This window comes from Pteronotus mesoamericanus, unplaced genomic scaffold (genome assembly GCF_021234165.1).
Source record: "Pteronotus mesoamericanus isolate MK-2021 breed Mesoamerican mustached bat unplaced genomic scaffold, CSHL_Meso_final contig_163, whole genome shotgun sequence".
Taxonomy (NCBI): domain Eukaryota; kingdom Metazoa; phylum Chordata; class Mammalia; order Chiroptera; family Mormoopidae; genus Pteronotus; species Pteronotus mesoamericanus.
In genome coordinates this window covers 19,992,843-20,016,433 of record NW_026555064.1, presented here as the reverse complement: position 1 = coordinate 20,016,433, position 23,591 = coordinate 19,992,843, and the positions used below count along the sequence as shown (strand labels likewise).

Genomic DNA, 23,591 nt, shown 5'->3' with positions numbered 1-23,591 from the left:
GCCGACACCCTCAGCCACCGAACGAGTCCCACAGCATTTACTGCGCTCTTTCCTCCGGTGAGAGTTTGAGTGTTTTGAACTTCTTGGGTCTCAGACTGTGTTTGATTCTGTGAGTTCACTTTGCATTGTGAGAGAAATCATTGGCAATCCCATTTCGTGTGAACATTTTTCATGATTTTTCAATTAAAAAAACTAAATTTTGATCACATTTCAAATAAGATGTATGGTAAAATGAAGACTTTTATACTGGTTAAATATTTCAAACAGGCTAAATGCGCTTTGACTACAAACGAAACAGGACCCCGCGGCCAACATAGCAGTTAAAACGCCAGAGGACGAGGGTACAAGTAACTCCTGATGCAGGAATGCAGTCCAACTTCTCTTAAGTGTAAGTGGCCGCTCAAGCCCTCAGGACACTGAGGCACTGCGTGTGTCTGGGAGCGCAGGGCTGAGAACGCATGACGCATGACCACTTTCATGATGGAGACGCGTACTGACCGCTCAAGAGCGCAGAGGGGGCCACCTAATAGGGGAAACGAGACGGCTCCTCAGAGACGGTGATGTGTTATTTGTGCGGTCGGATGCGGGGAGTCTGTGCGGCACATCTGTGGCTGGAGAAAGAGCCACAAGCCAAGGGCTGCCGGCGGCTGGAGGCAGCAAGAGAAACGTTCCTCCCTGGACCCCCAGAGCCACAAGGCCGCCCACGCCCACTTTAGCCCACTGAGGCCTATGCTGGGCGCTGGCCTCCAGAACTGCAAGAAGGCACTCCATTCCTGGTAACTTTTTTACAGCAGCTACGACGCTCAGACAGCGCCAGGCGGTGCGGCTGTCGCAGCCCCTCCCCTTGCGCGGGCACCCACCCCGTGTCTGCGCCTCACCTTCTCTGGAAGCCCTGACGTCTCACCGCTCATTGTGTTCTTGCCTTCAGTCCATCTCTGACATGTAGGCCAACTCTATCTTCTGGGGACACTGCTTTGCACACACACGTTATGCCATCGCTCAGACGTTTTAACGGCTCCATCCATCCGCTTGCAGGATTAGCGGCGGGACAGGTTCCACACCCCCCGCCCGCACGGAGATCGCTTACAGGGCCTTTGCGTTAGAAGCTGTGGCCTCTGCTCACACGGCTCCTTGAGATAGTCCTTCCACTCTCTCTACCGAGGCTGAGTCTCCCGAGAGCAGCCCCGCAACCCCTGAGTCCTGTGTGTGCTGTGTATCTGACCCCCAGGCCTTCCGGTCCTGAACTGTGTCTTCTGCACGCGCGTCCTCTGTCTGCAACTACTTGTTGGCGGGGGGCCTGGCTTGCGCCACGCGCCTCGCGGTGGCATCGGGACTTGGTGCTGCCCGTGCCGCGCCCAGTGCGGGAAGATTCTTGCTGTCAATGAGGACAGGAGGAGAGTTGGAGGGTCACATTTTTCAGGGTGGTGTACTTGCTGGACAATCCCCATTTGGGCGAGAGTTACTAGATCTGCCTGCTCCCCTTGCCCTGTGCTTGGTGTTAGGAGACCCGTCCACCCCCGGCCACTTTGTGTGGCCGCGAGGGGTCTATGCTCTTTATGAGCCTTCGGCTGGGAGGTCAAAGCTCACAGCCTAGAAGGGCGTGGAGAATGGGAAAGAAAGACTTGAGATCGTTTTCATTTTTAATTTTAAGAGTATAGAAAACCACAGAGAAAGCAACAATGAACACCCACGTTTTGTCGCCCAGAGTGGCGGGCAAGGCAGGGCTCACAGAAGCAGCCAGCGGGCTCCGCCCCAGGGTTCCTGGCCCAGCACCTCTGGGTCTGCGCCTGAGGGTTTCTTACTGGCAGTTGCCAAGTAATGCCAAGGCTGCTGGTCTAGGGGCAAATGGCACTTTTAGAACCGCTGATAAAAAACTACGAAGTGTTCCTAGTTGGTGGTTTTGCTTTTTTTTTGTTTTAAGTTAAATTAAAATTAAGTTGGACTTTCTCCTTTCCAGCCCCCTTGTACTCTGTACCAGATTTTGGCCATTTGATCCCCTCATATTTGGGTTGTTTGCAGTTTTTTGCTACTCGGAACAGTCCCTGGCGACCATCTCAACGCGGGTCTCCTTGCGCACGCGTGAAAGTGCTCCTCCGGCGACCCCTTTGCCAGCAGCGCACGAGTCCTTGTTAACCTCCTGGCCGAAGCAACACCTAGTGTTATCATACTAGTTAATCTTTGTGAATCTGACAGGGACAAATTGTATGTCACTGTTGCTTTAATTGGCATTTTCCTGATTGCTAGAGAAAAGGGAATGCGCAGCTCGTTCATTTTTATTGTCTCTATCAGCCTAATTCCTCCGTGTTGCCTGTGTGAAACTTGGCCAGTTTTGAGCTTTCTGTTGTTGATTTGGGTTGTGAGGCTTTTATTAATGAATTTAAGAATCGAGGCTTGACATTTCTTTCAATGCCTGGTGAGACTGACTGAATTTGGCTGTGACCCTTTTATCCACCTGCATGGACGAGCACCGCTACACCTGCCGTTTCTCTCTTGCGTGTCTTTAGGGATGTCCCAGGGCGGAAGACGACAGGTATGAAGACAGATGGGAGGCCTGTGGTTTCCTCCCGCAGCCCGGGGGTCAGGCAGAGGCCGCCCACCAAAGTGGAGCTTCTAGCAAGTGGCAGGATATAAACAGCGGGGCCCGGAAGGTAACTGGCATCGGAAATACTTGACCGAGGGCCAGTGTCTCCTGTGCCGTTAACAGATGTGTTCCCAGCCAAGAGGGGAAAGGTCATCACGCGAGGGGTTCGCCATTTTGCAGACGCGAAGGGCAGGCCTGGTCCGTGCGTGCTCTTAGCCCCTGGCACGGCCCCTTCAGGTGGATGCAATTATTCCGCTCGATCGCGGAGGCAGCTGGTGTCCAGGGACGTTAAACAGGCCGTCCAATCAGGCAGGGCTGCCGCTCTCCAGGGCCGACCCCGGAGCCCAGGCTCTTTCCACCGCCCGCCGCCGCCCCGGGGCCGGCAGGAGCAGCTCCGCCGCCAAGTGCCGGCTCTGAGGCCCTGCTGAGGGAAGGGGCCGCAGGCCCATCCGCACATCTGAGGTGTCTTCAAAGCCCTGCGCACATTCTCCCCCGAGGCAAGGGAAGCATTTCAAAATGGAAAGTTTAAGACACAAAGACAAAGCCAAAGCAGCTGTGAAAAGTTCTGCTTTCTTTGATTTTGATTATAAATCTCATGACACGTTTTTATAGCCAAGAACCACTCACACAAATAAAAAAGTCCTACGTTTCAGAGAAAAACAGGTAATGAGGCAGTCTCAAAAGAAAGTAGGCTCTCCCAGAAACCGCCGAGCGACCGGGTGGTGACAGAAATCAGAAGAGCACGGGGACAGCCCAGAGTGAGGATAAGTGCCCTGGCTCTCAACCGGGGGGCTAGTCACAGGGACGTACACACGTTTGTCAAAGCTCTTCAGATCTGGGTGTTTCCCTGTGGGTCCAGTTTAACTCGGTTTTCAAACAGGACTTAAATTCTCAAAAGGAAACTTGTGATGGCTGATGGTACAGGACGGTGGCTGTCCACGTGCCGAGTTCCCGGCTGTCGCGGTGGCCGTGCAGCAGGCTGAGGCCTGCCTGCCCCACTTGCCCGGTGCTGTTAGCGGGACGGATGTCCCCAGGTAGGATGGGACAAACCCAGCCCCGGGGTCAGGAGCTGCCCTGCCCTCAGAGTGTCCCGTGGGAGCGGCCCCAACCTCAGCTTGGGTGGCGTCTAGGCCGGGGCGGGGCACGATGTCGAATCTGGTGTTTACTCCTACCCCTTCACACACAACAAATTCCTCGCCCCTGGTGTGGCCCTGACGTCACCGCCACACCAGCTAGCGGAGCCACAGGGGCCCGCGGCCACCTAATTAAACTCGTGAAACGTGCCTGTTCCTCGGGACACGGATTCGCTTCCAAGACAGAGCAGCACCTGGGTGCTGACAAGTCTCCGTAGGTGCCCTTTAAAATCTGCCAGAGACGCAAAGGTTACGTGGCGCGCGAGCGCCTGCTTGTCCCTTGGCGGCATGTCCAGGCTTTGGGAGGCAACTTTAATTCCCGGATATGTCTTGCCGTGCTGCACTCCTGGGGGCGCGAAGGGGTGGCTTTCTGCACCTCCACGGGGGCCAGCTCTGCGGTGGCCACGGTCCCCTGCATGGTCTCAGAGCCAGCCAGTTTGTCTGCACCTGAGGCGACACTTCCCAGACGTGCCACCTGAGGCCGAGAGGGGAAGAAGCTTGCTCCAGGAGGCAGGACCCTGAGCCGGCCCACAGACCATGTCCTGTGTGCCACAAAGTCAGACCTCTTTCTTTCAAACTCTGTCTCTTTGATGAGTTGGGAAGACGTTCAAAGTGACACATTTGAGAAACATCTGCATACTCAGTATGTACTGTACAAGCTGTACTTTGTATCAGAATAACTCTAGTGCTGTTATGTGCACCTTCACACATGACACTGGCAAAACTGACTTTGGAGCCTGGGCTCTATTTAATAACTAAGACTTGCTTTCAGGGCAGAGTCCTGCGTTCTGCCAGGGGCAGCCCGCACAGCGTGGGCTCCCCCGGGACACTGGGGCTGGGCTGGACTCGGTCAGGCCGGGGTCGCGTTGGTCCCAGCGCCGCCTGCCTCCTGCCGGGCCCGCCCCTCCACAGCCTGGCGCGGTGCCCACCAACCAAGCTCTGAGGGGGACAGGGCAGAGGGGCTGCCCGATGTCTGCTCCCGAGACACGCAGGAGGGAAAGAACCCCGCAGACGTGGCAAAAGGCAAGCCTCCTGCACCAGCACACGGAACGGGCTGAAGCTCATCCACAAATTGCAGTTGGTGTCAGGGCTCAGGGAGCACCCCCTTCCTCAGAGCAACGGGGGGAGGGGGTTCAGGGCGTGGCGCCGTCCTCACAGTCCAGCTGAGGTCCCCATGGGAAGCCCGTGGCATTCAGCCTAAGAGGTCCAGGGGGGAGTGCATGTGTGTTTAAAATTTTGTACACTCAACACATCCTTCCTATAGAGCCATGTCATATCCAAACCCTAGCTTTATCTCTGAGTGTTTCCCCAGATGGATGGGGAGCCTGAGCAGGTAATTGTATCCGGACGCGCGGGCGCAGACCCTGCCCCCCCCCCATTCCGGGCTGTGGGCGGGGGCACCGGCGCAAAGACGGTCCGCCCCCCACAGCGGGGCCAGGTCCTGCGCGGCCAGCTCCGTGCTTGAAGGCATTGTCTGCAGCCCTGGGTTTTATAATCATGTTATTCCAGCCCCTAGTTTTCATCTTTAGAAACTAAAACAGTAACAGGATTGTTTGGTAGCTTCTCAGGTACACTCATGAATAAAGATAAAAGGGGCGTTGTTTCCTGATGTGCAAAACGTGGCCTTAGAGTAAGACGATGCACGTCTGGATCTGGTTCTGCCACTACCACGGAGCAGTGGGAGCTCCCGACCGAGCCCGCACTCCTCGCCTGAGGCGGGAGGGTAACACCGACTGACTGACGCGGTGACGGCGGGTGCTGTGTCAGCGGGAAGGCGCCTGCCCCGTCCCCAGGCTGCCTCGAGCCCTTTTCTACCTGAGGGCCCGCGCTTGCCCCGCTACTTGGCTTCCCGTGCTTCTGAGTCAGGCCGCACAGTCTCAGGCAAGCGAGGGCCTTGCGCCCTCCTGCCGTTCAAACCACGCCTGCTCTGTGACACGCCCCTGTGTCACATCGCTTATAGCCTAGCGAGGGGAACAGACGCGAACCGGTCCGTGAACAGGCAGGGTGTCAGACAGCAATGACATTCAGTGCTGCTCTGTGTTGGTTTCGGCTGCACATCGTTAGACCGTCACGACTTTACAAAGCGGCTGGTCCGATACCTCCGGCCGCCCCCGCCCCATCCACAGTGGTCACAGATCACAGGCCCTGCTCCCTGTGCCCGGTGGGACGTCCCTGTGGCTGCCTCGTGAACCCCCCTCTGATGGATGTGCCGAGCCCAAGACGCCCATCGGACACCCCGGAGTCGGGGAGAGCTGGCACATGGCTCTAAATGGCAGGAGCAGGTCAGGCGGACGGCGTTTGGCAGCAGGTGGCGAAGGTTAGAGCCGTGAGCGCAGGTGAAGTCACTGCAGGCGTGAGTGTTGTCAGGGCAGAGCCGGGTCCAGGGCTGGGCCTCCGGGCCCCGCTGGGATGGGCGGGTGCCAGCCGTGGACAGGGAGAGGCCGTCGGGGAGTAGGGCGACTGGGCAGTCTGAGGTCCCGGGAAGCACGCGAACAAACCTGTCCCGGAGGAATGAGCGGCCGCCAACACTGCCACACGCTACTGGCTGGCCGGGCAAGGCATGGGCTGAGAAGTGATCACAGCTCTTGCCCACGGAAGTTGCGGGCCCTCGCCCGGAGTGGTTCCCACAGAGTGGCGAGAGTGGGGACGGGGGTGGGGGTGGCTCGAGAGGGTGGGAGGCAGTGGACATGCACCAGGGACGGACGGGGACGGTCGGCAGGACATAGCGGGCCCTGCAGGGCCAGCCGTGGGCGGACAAGCAGCCGCATGCCCGTGTGCTGAGCCGGGCTGGTGCAGAGGGACATGCTGGTGAGCGGGGGACGGAGAGGGGCGGGAGCGTTCTTCTGATGGCTTTGTTTCCGTGGAGCTAATAAGCCAGGCCATCAGCTGAACGTGGGGGAGGGGAGACCGCCCTGAGATTGGAGGAGGGAGGAGAGCATATTAGGCAGTAAAACAACATGTCCAAAAAAGGAGCTAATTGTCTTGATCCCTACAAACTGATTCTCTCTGTGGCATGTTTTATTTTAGGGACTATCACACTCTCCCCGTTACGTCTATCTAAACAACCTGGGATGTATTCCAGATTCGTCCTTCTAGTATTCCTGCATCGGGTCAACCCTCAGCCTCCCAAACGGGGTGGAACAAGCCGCTCTGCTGGCTCCTCGGCCTCAGCCGGCTCCGCGGCTCCTCGGATCGTCGCTAAGGCCTCCTCGCCGGCTTCCCTGTATCCGGACACAGCCCCGCCTCCCTGTGTGAGCTGCTGTGGGGGGCGCTGACCATCCAGACCTGTCAAGTGTCCACCTGTGGGGCTCCGGTTAGCTAGGAAGCAAAGAAAGCTGTTGATCCATCATACTGCGGTCGCAGCGATCTTTAAATAACACCAAACATCCCCTGGCTTGAGATGAAATCCGGCCCCTCCCGAGCACGGCCAGAGCGGCTCTGTCACCAGGCCCCGTCCCTCCTCCAGTGTGAACTGAAGCAGACACCGGACCTGTCCCCTGCTCCCGACCCGTGGGCACAGGTGGGAGCCCAGAGCACAGGCGGCAAGGTGACAGCCGGGAGCATTTCCTGAGGAGGTTAAAAAGTGAAGGACTTCAATTCCAGGCCAACTGCGGCCGCCTGCAGAGCAGCCTTTGCAACAGAACATTCTGGAAGCACGTTAGTGCCTCAACCCTCTGCCACAGCCCAGGAAGCAGGTCCCTTCCTCCCCTCCCGCTCCTCCTCCGAATCTCCACCTCTGCTGCCCCTGGACACACGCCAGCCCGGCACCTTTCTGGAAACTCGCAACAGAAACAGCAGTCCGAGCCGCCTTGGGCAGTTCATGCGATAGTTCAGTCCACGAAAGATTGAGAAAGACATTTCAAGTATTCTTTCAATCAATAAGTAGCGTCCTCCTGTATCATTGGGCCAGTTTTAAGGAAAGAGAATGAAGCCACAAAATATATTTAGTCCTTCTGGTGGTTTCAAGGCACCGCCACAAAATCTCTGGCCTCTTCTCTTCAAGGGCGGAGCCTCACGCTCATGCCCTGCCTTTGGGCCGCACTTGGTGCCCGGGCCGGCAGGACTGGGGCGCCGAGGGGGAGGGCACACAGTCCCGGAGTCTGGGGTAACACCACACGGCTGCCCCCTCCTCGCTCGCTGTCCGCCAGGTGGCAAGGACCCTGAGGGATAGGCCTGCGGGGCGAGGGACTGAGGCCTCCTGTCCCTGGCCGCGGAGGGAGCCCTCGGGGAAGCGGCTGCACCTTCGCCTTCAAACACTGGCCTCTGACCTGAGAGCCGGGAGCCCAGGGGCAGTGCACCTCCCTCCCCACCCCCGCCCATTCCTTCGTAATCCCTCGGCTCCGGCCGGTGTTTCTGTTGCGAGAGAGCACTCACACAGGCCTCACGACCACCGAGTCATCTGTGATCCTCAGATGGACGTGGGTTCTAAATCCAAGTCACTTTCACTTGATTTCACTGCTAGGAAGTGATGCAAAAACAAATGTGAATCAAAAACTGTATTAAATCATCTCTTGCTCTTTCACTTGACTTAACCCTGGAATATTAATTTCCACTCTGTTAGCAGAGAAACAAGAGGGGATGTTCAGGTGAGGATTTAGTAAGAAGAAATTGAGTACTTAACAGTTCATAAAGCACTTTACCTGGGTAGTCTTGGCCCTTATAGATGGATACGGACGTCTGCACAGATATCTATTGAGAGCAGCACTTTCTCTGCCAACCCCCTTAACTCCCAAAGACAAAACGGAAATTATTCAATACTCAAAATCCATCCGAGGGTCTCGTTAAGTGACTGGGTCAGGCATTATGCAAAGAAATTGCGTATGCCGGTGCCAGGCCACTCCGGTCACTATTCAGGGCCTAGGTACAACTCCTCCAAGTTAAATGGATCAGTGACCAGTCACACTGAAGACGTAACGCATTCCGGCAAGTGCTGCAATGGTCACCCTGACAGCTCCGATGGAGACAGACGCCATCGCGGAAACGCGCACTCAGGCCGCAGCGCGTCGGCGGCGCGCAGCGACACAGGGGCGGCCCGCTGGCCACGCTAACGCGCTCCCGGGCCTGCAGCTTCCTGCCACTCGCCCTCTCTCCTCCTCCTGCGCCAGGTGGGAGGCCGCGCGGCTTTAACCTGCTAGCTCGGCGCTTCCACCTGCTGCTTTAAAGGTATGCTGTGCCTTAGGACAAGGGCTGCTGTTTTCTTTGTAAAACACACTTGTTTATGATTAAGGGGCAAAGTGGAAAAGGGAGAAGTGAAGCTCGTGGGCATGACGACAGTCCCATCCAAAACAAGCAGAAACTCTGCGGGCACCTTTCTTTCTAAATCAAAGCTACGAGAAAGAGTATCGCAGGGGAATAAATGCAACAAACGACTTATACGTTTAAAACACACACACACACAATGAGCCAATTCTTTAAGACTAAAATAGGTCTCGATCAACCAGCAGCCTGCAACTGGCCTCTGCTCCTTTGTGCAGCCGTATGGGCATCGAGTCTGACTGCAGACTGAAGGCTCAGGCACAGAGCCACTGCGCGACCTGCTCCAGGCCTGCGTGTCCAGCTGGGAAGGCCCCAGCGGCAGGCCGGCTCCCACCGCCCGAGGCGCCCCGTGCTGCGGGCCAACCCAGCAGGCCCCTCTGCGGGGACCCCAGCTCACCCTTTCCCTGCCACCTCCCTCATTCCCCGAACCCACGGCCTGTCCCTTGAACTTGCATGTTGAATACTGAACTCACTTAACATGTGTCCTGTCACCTCGTGTTCAAGTTCTACATCTACACTGAAAACGATTTTAAAGCGAGTGCCTTCCTGGCGACATGCGTTTCATTTCCTCGCTGCCCAAACCGAGCACCTACATGTCACAGTGAGGCGGTCATTACTTGTCCAAACGAGGCAATTCAGGGGGGGCATGAGAATATTTTAAGATGAGCGATAAAGCCAATATGGCTTAAACTCACTTTTGTACACTGCAAACATTTCTCTTGGCACATCCCAGCTGGAATTGCACATCTATTCCATTAATGCTTGATTTTGTGATTTTTTTTTGGCAGGCATTACATCTCTTGGTTCATCAAAGCATTTATCTTATAAAAATCTAAAAATTAGCTGATATTTTGGGAAAACTTTTAGGCTTTTTTCAAAGGAAGATATAAGTAATTAGATGTTTAACTACAATGCTCCTTTATCAAATTGTTCAAAAATTTATCACAACTCCTGTTACATGTGCATCAAGGAAGTATGAGTATATCATCGCACGTGATGAAATGCAGGAACCCCAGATCCGGCTCCCCCTCCGTGACTGCAGTTGACATTCGCGCGGACAACGCAGGCCTCTGGGCCCGGAAGGCCCGGGCCACGCGCCAGCTCAGGGCCGCAGAAGCGCTCCCCGCGCCGCGGCGCCGCGGCGCCCCGCCTCCCGCAGCCTCGCGCGCGGCCCCTGGGCCGAGCAGGCCAGGCCGCCTCTGCCCAGTCACAGCAGCGAGGCCCCGGAGGGCGGCGCTGCGGAAATAGGTCGCCTGAGCTACGGAGAAGGAGCTGCTTTTCCCTGCCCTCCTTTCCTGAAGAGGAAAAAAATGGTCTGGCAGAGAAATAACTCATAGGAGTGACAAAAATAAAAACTGGTCCAGGCGCGCAGGTCCCCGCAGTCCAGCGCGACGCGCGGAAGCCCCTGAAAGGCGGCCCCCGAAACCGGCACGCAGGCCGCGAGGGACTCTCTCCGTGCGCGGGGGCGTCGCGGCTCTTCGGGGAGCACAGGCCCCTGGGAGTGCCTCGCACGCTCCCGAAGCCGCCTCTCCGCGGGCCGCGTCCTCTGGTCCCTGGCGGGAGGCCTCCAAGGAGCCCGCGGGGGCTGCGACCCGGAGCCCCCATCCCTCTCACTGCTGCCCCTCTACCTCTGTCTGAGAAAGAGCCCCTCTGCGCAGTGGTTCCGCCCCGCCGCCCCGCCGCCCCGCGGAGCCCTGGGCGCAGCGGGCCCTCCGCCGCCTTGAGGGCCTCCTCTGCGCCGAGCCACGCGGCCCGCGTGGAGCCCCCTTCCCAGCTATGGCCCTGGAGGCGGCGGCCGGGCGCTCTGCGGGAGCCCCGAATGTCCCGCCTGTTTCCTCACCTGTTAAGGGGAAACAGGTAACGACCTCCTGCGGCTGGGATGAGGACCAAAGAACGTGTCCCAGGTCCTTGGCAGAGTGTCTGCAGGATGGGCCGTTACGCCCGGAGGCCCAGCCCGCGGTCCTCGCCCCACCGCGCAGCCAGGCCGGCTCTCTTCTCCCCGTGCCCTGGGCCTTTTTTCTCTTCTTTTTCTCTAGCCAGTTGCTCTTTGACCTTTCCAGACAAATTACTTTAGCCTCCTCTAGCTGCTCCAGTCCCCCAGCCCCCCACGTTCCCTCTTCTCTTAGAAGGCAGCGGAGAGCGGGGAAGACTAAAAAGTTACGCTCTACCATTTAAAAAGATATTTGCCACAGAAGTTGAGTATCGATGCTCCTGAGTGCCGAAAAGGTGTCGCTGTATCTACCCCCCTGAAGACTACAGGTGGATGGAAAAGGACTTCTGAAACTCAGAAGAGGAGACAAATGAGCTGATATATGTTACCAAATCTTAAAAGTCTTCCTGAATTTTCTGCGCTATGTTACAGCGCAGCCTCTTGTGTGTGATATCTCACGGCTCCATTCACACAGCTTGTCAGAGCTGATGCCTGCGCCCCAGGAACCGGGGTCACCAAAAGGTACCAGGGCCTCCTGTAAACAGCGAATAGACAGTCGGTATTCACGCGTGCGGGGGGTTCCCTGGTAATTCGCTGGCCCTGGCGTTGGACCCGCACAGAGAAGGCGCCAGGCTCATGCTGCCTCATTTATGAGGAGAACCTGGGACAGCCTTTTTCTCTGCGGCCTGGCGCTTGTTGGACGGTGGACCGGTCACATCAGGGACTGTGCCAGTAATCGCGGGTCCCCAGCGGCTGTTAGTCTGTGGCCGGGGCCCCGCAGACAACTGGGCCACTCCTGTCTGAAAAGCGGCGTGAGCGCTGTCTCTTCTAAGAATGGGGAGCTGGCCTGCGCTGCTCCCTTCCGGGGTGTCAGGGGCCAGGCGCGGCCCTTCGCAGGCGGCACACGCCGTCCCCTCGACGCCGGGAGGCAGGCCCTTCCAAGCCCCGCGCGGCGGGAAACCCCTGGGAGGGCCTCTCCACCTGGCTCCGCGACAGGTCAGGGGTGAAGACCAGGCTCAGCCCAGAGGCAGACGCCTTGACCGCCCCTCCCCCAGCCCTTACCCCGACTCTCCATTTCGATCTGAAAAGCTTCATGAGAGAGAGAAGACTTGTGCGTGTGGACAAAAGCTGACCCTGCCCCGGGTTTGTTTACACAGCGACAAATGGGAAGATAAATCTGGAAGTCATACGTCGCATCCTCTGGGCGGCCTTGCTCCTCTGGCAGCCAAGTTGCTTCTTTATACGACCACAGCCTGGCTGAGAGCAGGCTTTTCTTCTGTTTCTCATCCCTCTCTTCTCTGCAGAGATAATTCTCACAGGACGTGATGTGGGGCGGGCCCGCGGGCCGGCGGGGGCGGGGGCGGCAGGGAGAGGGGCCTGCCCGCGGGTTAAAGCGGCGCGTGGGGCCCTCCCTTCAGTCCGGTCCTCCAGCCTCCAGGGCAGCTCCTGGCGGTTTCTGCTCTCATGAAATGCTTGGCACGAGGGGGCAGCGACACCAGTGAGGGGCACAGGCCCCCGCCAGGTACACGGAGGCGCAGAGGGGGGCAGAGCATGGGGCAGGCAGGCAGGCGGGAGGACACTGGGGGGGTCCGGCAGGGACCCCAGGACAGCCACAGCCCAGGGCCTTGGGTCGGAGCCCGCGCGGATCAGACTTGTAAGGGGTCAGGTGGCCCGTGGCTGAGGGCGGGTTGGACATCCATGGAAGCAGATTTAAATCATCCCCGCTAGAATGGCTAACATTTTGCACACTGGCAATGCCAGGGTTGCCGGGCACGGGAAACAGCCGGAACATCCTCATGCATCGCTGGTAAGAGCACATCGGGGGCAGCGCTTTGGGAGAGGGCCTGGGGGTCTCTCACAGAATGAAACACACACCCACCAGGTGACCCAGCAGTTCCCCTTCTTGAAGAACGCAGGTTGAACCACGCAGGTCCACTTACACGCGGGTTTTTCCCAATAAATACACTGAAAACATTTGCAACAATTAGAACAAACTTGCAGGTGAACCTTAAAATGTTCTGAGGATCCTTGTAACCGGATAACCATTTATGAAAGGAGCATTGTTCAATCACTTAAAATATGTGAAAGAAGTTGCTTACAACCACAATTATATATCTTGGACAGAATAAAGTCACGAGGGCAGTGGGGGCTGGTGGGGCTGGTAAGGAAATTTAATTCCTGAAATTTACTTCTAAGTCACAGTAAAGTCTCTATCAGGATTCGACCCTAAAACTAAAGTCTAAATTAAAAATATCAAGCAGGATATTTAAGCACTTTATGGTTAACTCGTCACTATAGTGTTATTTCATAAATGTGCAAGTTTTTTTTAAAAAAGAAAAATGTTTTCAGACGAACTTTTATAAAACAGAACATTGGCTTACCTCTTCCCGATGATTCTTAATTGGCATACAGAGAATGCTTTGTGTCCTGTAGCCGGTAATTTGGTCAACTTCTGCATTGAATCGAGGATCCTTGTAAGGAAAAAAGGAATTCAATTTAGTGACTGGCCCGTTCAAAGATTGATCTGATTTTTCCAACTTATGAGATTAGAGAAACCTACCCTTCGACCTACCTTTTTGCTCTGAATGACAATTTTATTGTTGCAAAAGGCATCAGATCATGTAAGTTCACGTCATTTTTGAACAAGACAAATTTACGTTTCTCTGAGAAGCTAATGTTTATGAGAACCCCCAAAATAAAGCCTCCGCCAAAATGTTCAGAAACAAAGGAAATCCAAAATATGCACCACTTTCGCCAGCCTTACCTAAAACCAGGGAAAGCGGCAGCTTCCCCTGCGCAGCACCGTCGCCCCTCTGCGGCCCCCGCCCCGTCCTTCTGCCCCGCTGCCCCCTCCCAGTGTCTCTGCTCGGCTCTTCCCCATGGGCCCCCCCCCCCCCCCCCGCCTCCAACGCGCCTCTCTGATGCCACCTTCACCTCCCCTGTGATGACTGGTCACCTCTGCCCCTCTATCCCAGGTGTTCACAGGAATTTAAATCTTACCTTCTCTGCCTTTTTTTTTTTTAAACACAGGAAGGGAAGAGGCTCCTTGGCCTCTATCAGACTATAAACAACTCCTTAACCCTTGGGATGCCTTTCCCCTCTAAGGAAGCGCACCACGCACACCCAGGAGTCAGGACGGACTGACAGGCGTGCAGTCCTGGAGGTGGGCACAGCAAGAGAGGCACAGGCCGCCCTGTCACCCCGTGCGCCCGGGACATGACAGGGGGGCTGTCTACTCGGTGACAGGCCTTTCTTAGTCCATCAGTGTGTCCCTATCGTGAGCACAGGAACTCCCAAGCAGTTGTTAAATTAGTGAAGAGATTCATTAACAAAGGACATTGCCGTTCTCAAGTGTGATCATCTTCAGCTTATTATCGTTTAAAGCCAATCTTGTAGGTGGGGTGGGGGGGACATTCCAGAGGAAACGGACAGATGGCGCCGTGTGGGAGAGGGTGAGAATGGAAGCCGCACGCCAGGACACAAGCCCTGGGACGCATGTTCGAAGTGACGGCCCTGGGAAATCACGGGCTCTGCCGATAATAGCATCTCTGCGCTCACAGGCCTGCTCTTGGAATTCCCTTCAGAGAATACGCCATGGCCACACTGGAAAATCCTCATCTTTGAAGGTCATTTCTATTTTTTTTTTTAATTAGCCTAAAGTCATGCAAAGCCAAAGCTGTAAACGAAGTAAATGATTACACAGATTCACTCAATTGGGGTCAGAAACGAGGCCAATCTTCCCTTAAGAGAACGAATTGTGGCATTAAAGGCAACTTCAAAAGAAACGTCATGCTATGGTGGGCAATCAGTATAAATGCTTTACAGTCTAAGTAAACGCTACTGTAGTTTTGCTTTCTCTGCCAGTGCACTCACAGTTATATGGAGACATAGAGAAAATCTTGGCTGAGTGTTTCTAAGACATAGCTCTCAAATAACACACCGCGCTGCAAAGTATCTAAAGAAAGCAGACAGGATACTGATGTGGATGAATTAAAGAAGTAAACAATCAACTCGTAGTGAACTATTCATTCTCTAAGCTAATGTCAAGATATGAACAAAAATGCCTCATCAGCAACGATGCTGTTAATGAACACTTTACAAGAACAATGTATAAAGGAGAGGGCTAGGCCCAAGTGTCTAATCCGGGCGACAGAGGTAGCCAGGCGCAGTCCTGACTGCAGCCCGCTCACGGTCCCCTCCGTGACCGTGATGCCCAGACGCCGCCCTGTGCGGGTGGCGGATGCAGGGCATGCCTCGCGCTCACTGCCGGCGAACCGAGGCCTGGGGTCTAGGCCGGCCTGGGCTGCGACTGCTCAGGAGGGGCGGGCTCCGTGGCAGAGGTGGCCTGTGTTCTTCCCAAGCACGTGTCAAGGAAGAGAAACAAACAGCGAGAGACGGCTCCAGGGGTGAGGGAGGCGACGGAGACACGACAAGTGTGCGCAGCTGCGACCCTGGAGGAGGCCCTTGCTCAGAGGGCAGCAGCCGCTACGGAGGGCGCTCGTGGGGCCATTGACCAAACATGACCGTAAACTTTTAGGTAACAGCGTTGTACCTTGAAATTTCCTGATTTTGGTAAATTACAAAGGTGTAAGAGAATGTTTTTGTTGAAAATAGATACTGAAAACTTACTGGAATATTTAGTGAAAATGCCTCCAACTTATTAAATGGTTTAGAAAAAATAACATGCATATATTATTTATATGCATTATATACAGGGGAAAAAAACGATAAAGCAAATGGGGCAAAACAACTGGGGAATGGGCAACAGGTATGTGGAAGCTTCTTATACGGGCCTTGCAGCTTCTCTGTGAGTTTGAAATGATATGAAAAAGAACAGAAAACAAAAAAGGAAATAACACGCTGAACTTGCCAGAGCGGCAGCTGGCTCCCTCCCACCGAGCGGCATTTGAAGACAATGCCTGAAGGCGATCAGCCCGTGGAGCAAGGCACAGGCAGCGCTTCCCAAACTGTGTTCCCTGGGGCGCGACTGGGCGGCGACAGATGGCCGGGTTCATCCGAACTGAAACAGTGGCTAGGGCTCCTGCTTCCTCCCAGAATTCATCTTGGAAATAACTGTATTCGTCAGAAACTCATTGGCAAGAGCCCATATGCCTCGATAAGGCGGAAGGCAAGGCTGAAGGGTGCGAGGCGGCGATGCGCCGCGTGGAGAAAGCATGACGAGGGAGGGACCCAGCGGGGGGGCTGCTGCTGTGCGGGGGGGCCCTCCCCGCGGGCCCCAGCATCATGTCCCCAAAATCAGGGCGCACAGGGAGCGGCTGTCCTGTGGGGACAGCAGAGAGTCCCAGCTGGCGTTCCAGTTGACTGGGGTGGGGGGGGGGTGCGCTGCGTGTGAATCCTTAGACACGGGAAGTCTTCAGGGGGCTTATGCTTCTGTAGGATGCAGAACTAGGGGTTCAAGGCCACCTGTGCGGGCTGCTTTCATATGTCAGCCTGACTCGGCACAGGGATGCCCGACAGCTGGGAGCACGTCGTTCCGCGGGTCTCCAGAGGAGTCAGCACTCGCATTGGGGGGCCGGGTTCAGACCTTCAGCAGTGCAGTGGGCACGGTCCAGCCCACAGGGCCCGGCTGCACCGGGCAGGCGGGGGGAGCAGCTTCTCCCCCTCTGCTCTCGGTGCTGTGTCTCTAAAGAACCCTGACCGGCACACGATCCAGCCTAGATATTGGGTGATACCTAGTTTTTATATGTAAGAAATGCGCCAAACAGATTTCTAGTGCTGTTTTGATGATCCTGTGTTCATATCTTATTATGAACACACCCAGCCACATTCCAGAAAGTGGCATGGACGATGGATGGGCTGATGCAGCAGACAGGGTGGGACCGACCCTCGGTACATGGGCGGCACCGACCCCCTGACCTTGCATGGGGATCTGTGGTCTAACTGAGAATTGCTGGCCCAAGTTGTGGGTCTTGTCTTCTATTTTGAGTATACAAATGTGTTATTTTTATTAGTGATTAAAAAGCTGAATCCTCCAATTTATGCCATTCTGTTACAAAGTTTTAAATAGGGAATGCAATGTTGATTTTTCTCACAACTATTTATCCATGAGACTATTTTTTATTCTGAGCCTCAGCCTGAGCATGCCTATACTTCACGGCCACCTCGCAGTTTCCCATGGCGACATCACACACCTTTAAAGCGTCCTGTGGTCAAACGAGCCTGAGAAACCCCGTGGCAGAGTGTCGTTTTTACAGATGCATGTTTCAAGGCTCGAAAACACTCGAACGCATTTTCGCGTTCTAGCTCCTTCCACAAAAGGCCATGAGGCAGTCCTTTGATTATTCAAACTATTGGTGGGGCTGACTTCCTTGTTCATACCCATGTCAATGATATGACGAAGATCAACCCCACGACCTCCAGTGAAATCTCTGGGACACAGGTCACTTCTTCAGGGCCACTCTACACTCGGGTCAAGGGCCCCGCAGGTCAGGTGGCAACGCAGGAATCGCAGGCTAAGAGCCTTCGCCCTGAGAGCAGGACAGTGGGGAATGCAGGCTCTTTCAGACGGCCGTGCGCGAGTGAAGTCATCACCAACCGCAAAACAAAAAATGACGTGGCCCGCATTCAAAGACAGGAAGCAGGTTCAACAAATGCATGTTAGTCAAGAAATCCTCAGGTGGGGAGACGCTTCAGACCACGCAGACAAATGAAGGCGCGCTCAGCGAGGCTGAGACGTAGGAACAGCCCTTCAATAGTTGGGACTGTCCTGCCATCGAGGTGTGGAAACCCATCTGTCACCCAACACGAGAAGGGGACTCTGCAGCTGTGTCCGGAGTATCCTTCTGGGGTCAGTGATGGTGGCTGTGATTACAGAGGTCAGAGGGGGCACGGAGACCGCGTCACGGAGAATCAAATTTGAATAGATCGCTTGTATAGAATGGATTCTGAAAAATATGTCAGGATTTAACCTACTTAAACTATCACATCTCTCCTCAAATTCCTACCCTCGGTGTTTCTCGCTAGTGACTATTCTTGATTCATTCACCTGCCTTCAAGGTTCGAGGCCTCCCGGGCTCTTCGCTCAGCCTGACCTCCAGCCCCTCCCAGCTGCGCGGCCAGCAGACCCTGCTTCCTCATTGGAAGAGCTCCCCCTCGCCATCTTTAAGGCCTGGGCTCTGCTTCAGATAGATCTCACTTCCTCATACTGTTAAATTCATTTCTCCTCCGACATTCCAGCATTTCCCCCTCCGCTTCATTTTACAACCCCCATAAAAGCCGTCTTTCTGAAGCGCGGCCTGCCCTGCGGGGCCCCCTTGGAACCCCCCGTAATCACTCCCCCGGCCCTGCCACGCCTCTCAGCCAGGCACTCAAAACCTATCCACGTCCGGGCCCTGCCCCTCCAGCTCCTCGGGGTCTGGACTGCGACCCACCCATTTCCAGGCACGCGCCACGGTCCCCCTTCCCTGTCCGGCTTTAAACGCCGCTGCACGTGGGGATCCCGCGTGCGCACGACTCCATCCGCTCACATCCTACCTACTGCCCGGGGCCCGTCACCAAGAGTTGCTCCCTCAGACCACCTTCCCGCACCCCAGAACCCCTGTCCTCTCCTGCTTCCCTGGACCTAGCATTCTCCTCGGTGTCTATGAGGGTCTGCTTTCTCCTCTGCGCGTCCAGCTTAGCTACTGTCCGTCTAACTTTTGCTGAGTCGATGTTTATAAAGATGACTGGGCCCCAGGCTCCGTATCAGGCGCCCGGGGGCCGCGGGCTGGGGCACTGCAGGCCCCTTGCAGAGCAGCTCTGACCCTCTGTGCCAGGGGTCAGAGAGTGGCAACAGCTGGTCTTCATTTCGTCCACAGACGACGTGTCACTCAGTTGAGGTGCTTTGGGTAAGACCTGTCATTATATTCATGAAAAGGGCCACTTTAGGCATGAAATTTGAAAAATTATATAGTATGAACTTTAAGTCCATAATTAAAGCTCTGTATATAACTGTAGCAGAAGTGGAAGAGATATCAAATCTTTCCATGAGAATATTTTAGAGTGAAAATTTCCATTTTAAAAGACATCCATGATTTTATTTGCTTAATAAGAATGAAAGAAAGAATAGAAAGAAAGAAAATCAGACCATGGTGTCAAGGGACTTTGGGTGAATGAACGTGATTTTGAATGGATGAATGGATGGATAGATGGATGAATAAATAAGTCAACAGGCCCCTTTTTGTGGATGGTTTTTGCCCCTGTCGTTTTAGAACCTCGGCGGAAACCTCGGACGTTCACGCGGAGATAACAGAGACGGAGGAGACGCGCGCAACGGCGAGAAGATGGGCTCGCAGCTGCGGGGCGGGCGACGCTAAGCGCCCACCGCGGGGGAGAAGCGAGACCAGGCGCCGCCCAGGGCCGGCGCCTGGGCTCGACCGCCCGCCGCGAAACCGGCATCTACAAGACGGAAACGTTACTACCAGCAGCTCCACTTTTCAGTAAGGGTGCAATCCGTGCCATCTGGGTTTCAAACGCCCCCTCCGCTCACGGCGCCGCCTTACCTCGTAGGCGTCTTTGATGTTCAGGGGCTCCCCCCGCGCGGCCACGTGCCCCACGATGCCTTTGTTCCACTCCAAGCGGATGCAGCTGTTGGAAGCTTCCTCCAGGGTGGTCCCCTCCGCCACATCGAAGAGACGACTGACAAGGAACTTGTCGTTGGAGCTGTCCTCGCAGACGAGGAACAGCGAGTAGCGGTCCGCGGAGATGAGTTGGTGGATGTGCAAGAAAATTTTGTGACATAAGGCCGTGACATCCAAGTGACTGGAGATGTCTTTCACTAATTCCAAGAGTCTTGAGCACTGGTCCCCGTCCTCATTACCGAACCGCGGGGGGGTCAGCGGCATCTGCGCCTTCTTTTCCGCGTCAGAGAGGAAGCGCACAGTCCCCTCGGAATCCTTGACGACGATGGGTCTCAGGGGGCGGTCGAACTCGGAGGCAGAGATTTTCCTGGCTGGGGCTCCGGGCGCGGCGCTCTCCGCGCGGGGACGTGGCTGGGCGGGACACGGGCAGGACTCGGAGCGGCTTCTGGCGCCTTCGTTGCAGGCGGGGATGGTGTGGACTCGCTCAGCAAACCATGCGTTGACCATCTCTCTGCAGAACACAGCAGGCGGGCGGGTTACCTGGGGCCGAGGCGGGGCTCCCCGCGGCTGCCCGCCCCTCGCTCGCGCTCCGCGCAGGGGCCCGCCGTCCGATCGGTCATAGAAAACAGAAACAAGGCGGCTTATTTGAGACAGTGGAATTTCGACCAAACTATAGCGGACAATTGGTCCAATGGATGTTTTAAGAAAGTATAGTATCTGTGCGCATACATTTTCAGGGGTCTGATCTATACCACATGGAACGTCAGTCAAGTCTGCCGTCTCCAAATCAGTGTGTATAAAGTACAAGATTTGTATGGCCTTTGAGCCTTCGATAACACTCTCAGGAAAACATAAATAGGGAGATTAGTTTATTATGTAAAACAAAAGTCGTTCTGAGGTTAAATATACGAACATTAAAAATGAATGTCTAACTGCATTTGGCTAGCTGACATCCTTGATCTTAGATAGCTGTATCTGTATCACCCTGCACAGATCAGAAGAGGAAATGAGAAATATCAACAATGTGATCGGGTATGCGGAAGGCCGTAGGCTCCTGTAAATAGCACCCTGATCATGCCTGCTCAGGAGCGGCGAAAACAACCTCTTCTGGCACGAGGGATGAACATCGTAAAGCAGGCAATACCTAATTTTAAAAATTCAGCCTCCAAAATTTAAATGATTTGTTTTTGATGTACTTTCCTGTGAAAGAAACCTAGTAGAGCTAAAAGCTTCGGAGTGGCTGATTTTTTTTTTTTTTTAAATAAACAAACATACCGGAACATACACATTCAAGGATTGGTCAATTCAAATAATTCCCCCTGGAAAGCTGCAATCTTACCCAAATTGACAGTGCCATTACTTTGGACGTTTTTAAAACTCTTCTTTTGATACTAACTTCTGTGAAAATTTATAAGTCCCTTAAGAATATTAGTTTTATCTAAAAGTGAGACTGGTTTTCCACTAACCTTCTTCTCAAAACAAACGAAACAAAATTCAAAAAGAAACCAGCATCAACAGCCAACTTAAAATCTATGTTCTGCATAAGGCTTGACTTTTTCTAAAAACTAAAATTTATCTTCAAAAGGAAAAAAACTTGCTACCACCATAAATACTTAAAAGAGTTTTCCTTTAATAAGAACAATGCAATCTCCACTCTGTGGAGATGTTTAAGTGGCTAGGATAGAAAAAGTTTGATGAGGCATTATTTCAGGGAGCATGGTGCTACAGACACTCTACAGTCTTTCTGGTTGTAGTAAAAATTGATGCTGCCCCTCTGGTAGGCAAACAGGGGATATCTAACAAATCGTAACATGCAGTTATCCTTTGTTCCCGAGACTTCACACATGTGGCAAAGGAGGGACCAGAGGAGTTGCTGCAGCGTGGCTTGTCATAGCGAAGAGAGCAGGCGACCTCGCCCCACCCGTGGGAGGCCGGCTAAACACACCGTGGCCCATTCATCCACGGGACATGGCATGTTTATCTGCGGGACACGAGACAGACACCGAAAGACAGCCGTGTGAGCCAACGCTCATCACCCCCATGATTCAGTGAGTGAAAAACGAAGCGTGTAGATAGAGGGGGAGGGAGGCCGCCTGATTTCTGAGCCTCTACTAAGTCTTTCCGTGATGGGATGTTCTGTTCATTATTTTATTTTGAACAAAATGTGTTATTTGGTGAATATATCTTATTCTGAAAAGCTCTCAGTCTAGAATGGAATGGGTCCAAAAGGTAACACAGGTATTGTAAGATGACGTATAACTGCAAGGGATGGATGCAGTGCTGAGAGCCTTTTAAGGTCTCTTAAAAGGGCCATAGTCGCTGAGCACGCTGCACAGGTCACACGTGTTCGCCGACAGCACTGAGAAGTGCAAGTGTCCTGATGTTTTACAAATTTATGTTGTGGCCTAGGACAAATGTCCCAGGGACAACAAAGTACATTGATTAAGATAATGCTGGATCTTAACATCTGAGAAAGAAGGGGGCCGCACTCCGGGAAATGTCTATGTAATGCCCTCCCTCCATGCTACCCCCGCTGGGTCAAAGACACTGACGTCTTCGACAAATATTTCTTGAGTGCATAAATTAAGGTGCTAACTTAATTTCATCAAAAGGAACAACAGTCATTTGGCCATGTGAATGCTGGCACATTGCTATAGAAAATCAGCATCATGGTTTAGCGATTGCTGTTCACTCCCCTTCTGCGGGAAGCCTCACGCCCTGCGGTGCCAGCCATATGACGTTTCCCTTACTATATTCACTGGTCTCACAAGTGTCTTATCTCTAGATATTTTCTTGGAGAAATGAATTTAGGATTACGTGACACATTCAGTCATGCACTCAACTGTTTTTATGACCCACCAGCCATGGGGGCTCGGGGTTTTTGACGACCACGCGTTATTGATCATCCGCATCCCTGTACTTACATGTGTTAGGATAACATCAAAACAACCACTTAGGAATCGGCCACAAATACAGTGAAGTCACCTCACACACCTGTCGTTCAGGCGGCCTGGAAGCTGGCAGGCACGGCCCAGCACGTGGCTGCACAGAGTGAGCCCCTTAAGATTCCTGCCATCCTCTCCCGAGGAATCTCTACACAAGTGCCAATCACCTGAAAACGGGAATTAGAATTCTTATACAAGATGCGGAATTTCTAGAAGTAGACAGAAGTGACGCTGGAGAACCATTCTGATATTACATACAGCCACGGACTGTGAAGGGTTGTGTCCAGTTAAAGACCAGCTAACGAGTGAAGGAAAATGAAATAACAAGAGACTCGAAAAGAGAATTCTATTCAAATAATTATACTCTAGATTAAGAAAGGCCCTTGGCAAAACTGACCAAGTCTTCAAGTATTAATTAAAAAATGCTGTTTTGCGGGGGAGACTCTCTTGATCCTGCTGCAAAAGCCAGGCATGAAGTAAAGACATTATGCATAGTATAGTTTTGTCAGAGAATTGTTCACTCTAAAAGTTAGCATTGAGTTTTCAAGATAACCCAGATTTTATTAAATCTAAAATAAGTTTACTTTCATAATCTGCAATTCCATTTTTCAAGATAGATCTCCAATCGAAACCTTTTCACTAGTAGTTTCCCATTTGAATCGGATTCAATTTCAAGTGTCCCTTTTTTCCTGCAATGAGTTACTCTCCAAGGGAAAGCTCTCTGGGCAGGTGCTGCCCGATGCTGGACCCCCGGGGCAGGAGGTGAGCAACCCCAAGAGCCAGCCTTAAGCTTCTGTCGTGTTCAGAAGTTAATTCACATACACGTTGGATTTTGTTGCCATACGAAGTGAAGTGTCAATGCAAACAAACAATAAAGATGGGCCAGCTGCCTGGGAAATGTCGACGATGAGGGAAACGGTACCAGGTGGGGCTCGGGAAGCCGGCAGGCCGTTCTGGCTGAGCCACGGGCCCCACGGCCGAGGACAGCATTGCCGGTCCCTTGTCTCTCTCCCGCAGTTCTCTGGGCCCTGGACAAGCACTTGCCCTTGGGGTGCTGGAGAAACCTGCCGCACTGAAACTGGTCAGGCAGCGCTCGTGACGCTACTTTCCAAACGATGAGGCTAAAGAGCCTGCTGAACCCTACACACTTCCATTCAGTAGCAGCAT

General features: G+C 53.9%; 1 protein-coding gene across 2 annotated transcripts in view; it reads right to left on the bottom strand.

Annotated features, from left to right (window-relative positions):
- The window catches only part of PDE5A (phosphodiesterase 5A), an 88,846-nt gene that overhangs the window by 53,653 nt on the left and 11,602 nt on the right, over positions 1-23,591 (bottom strand). For both annotated transcript variants that reach the window (XM_054563567.1, XM_054563575.1), the window contains exons 2-3: positions 19,402-19,990; positions 13,282-13,371 (exon numbers count right to left, since the gene is read on the bottom strand). In XM_054563567.1, coding sequence (XP_054419542.1) covers positions 13,282-13,371; positions 19,402-19,986 — 675 coding nt within the window. In that variant the 5' untranslated portion in view covers positions 19,987-19,990. The remainder of the gene's footprint in view (positions 1-13,281; positions 13,372-19,401; positions 19,991-23,591) is intronic.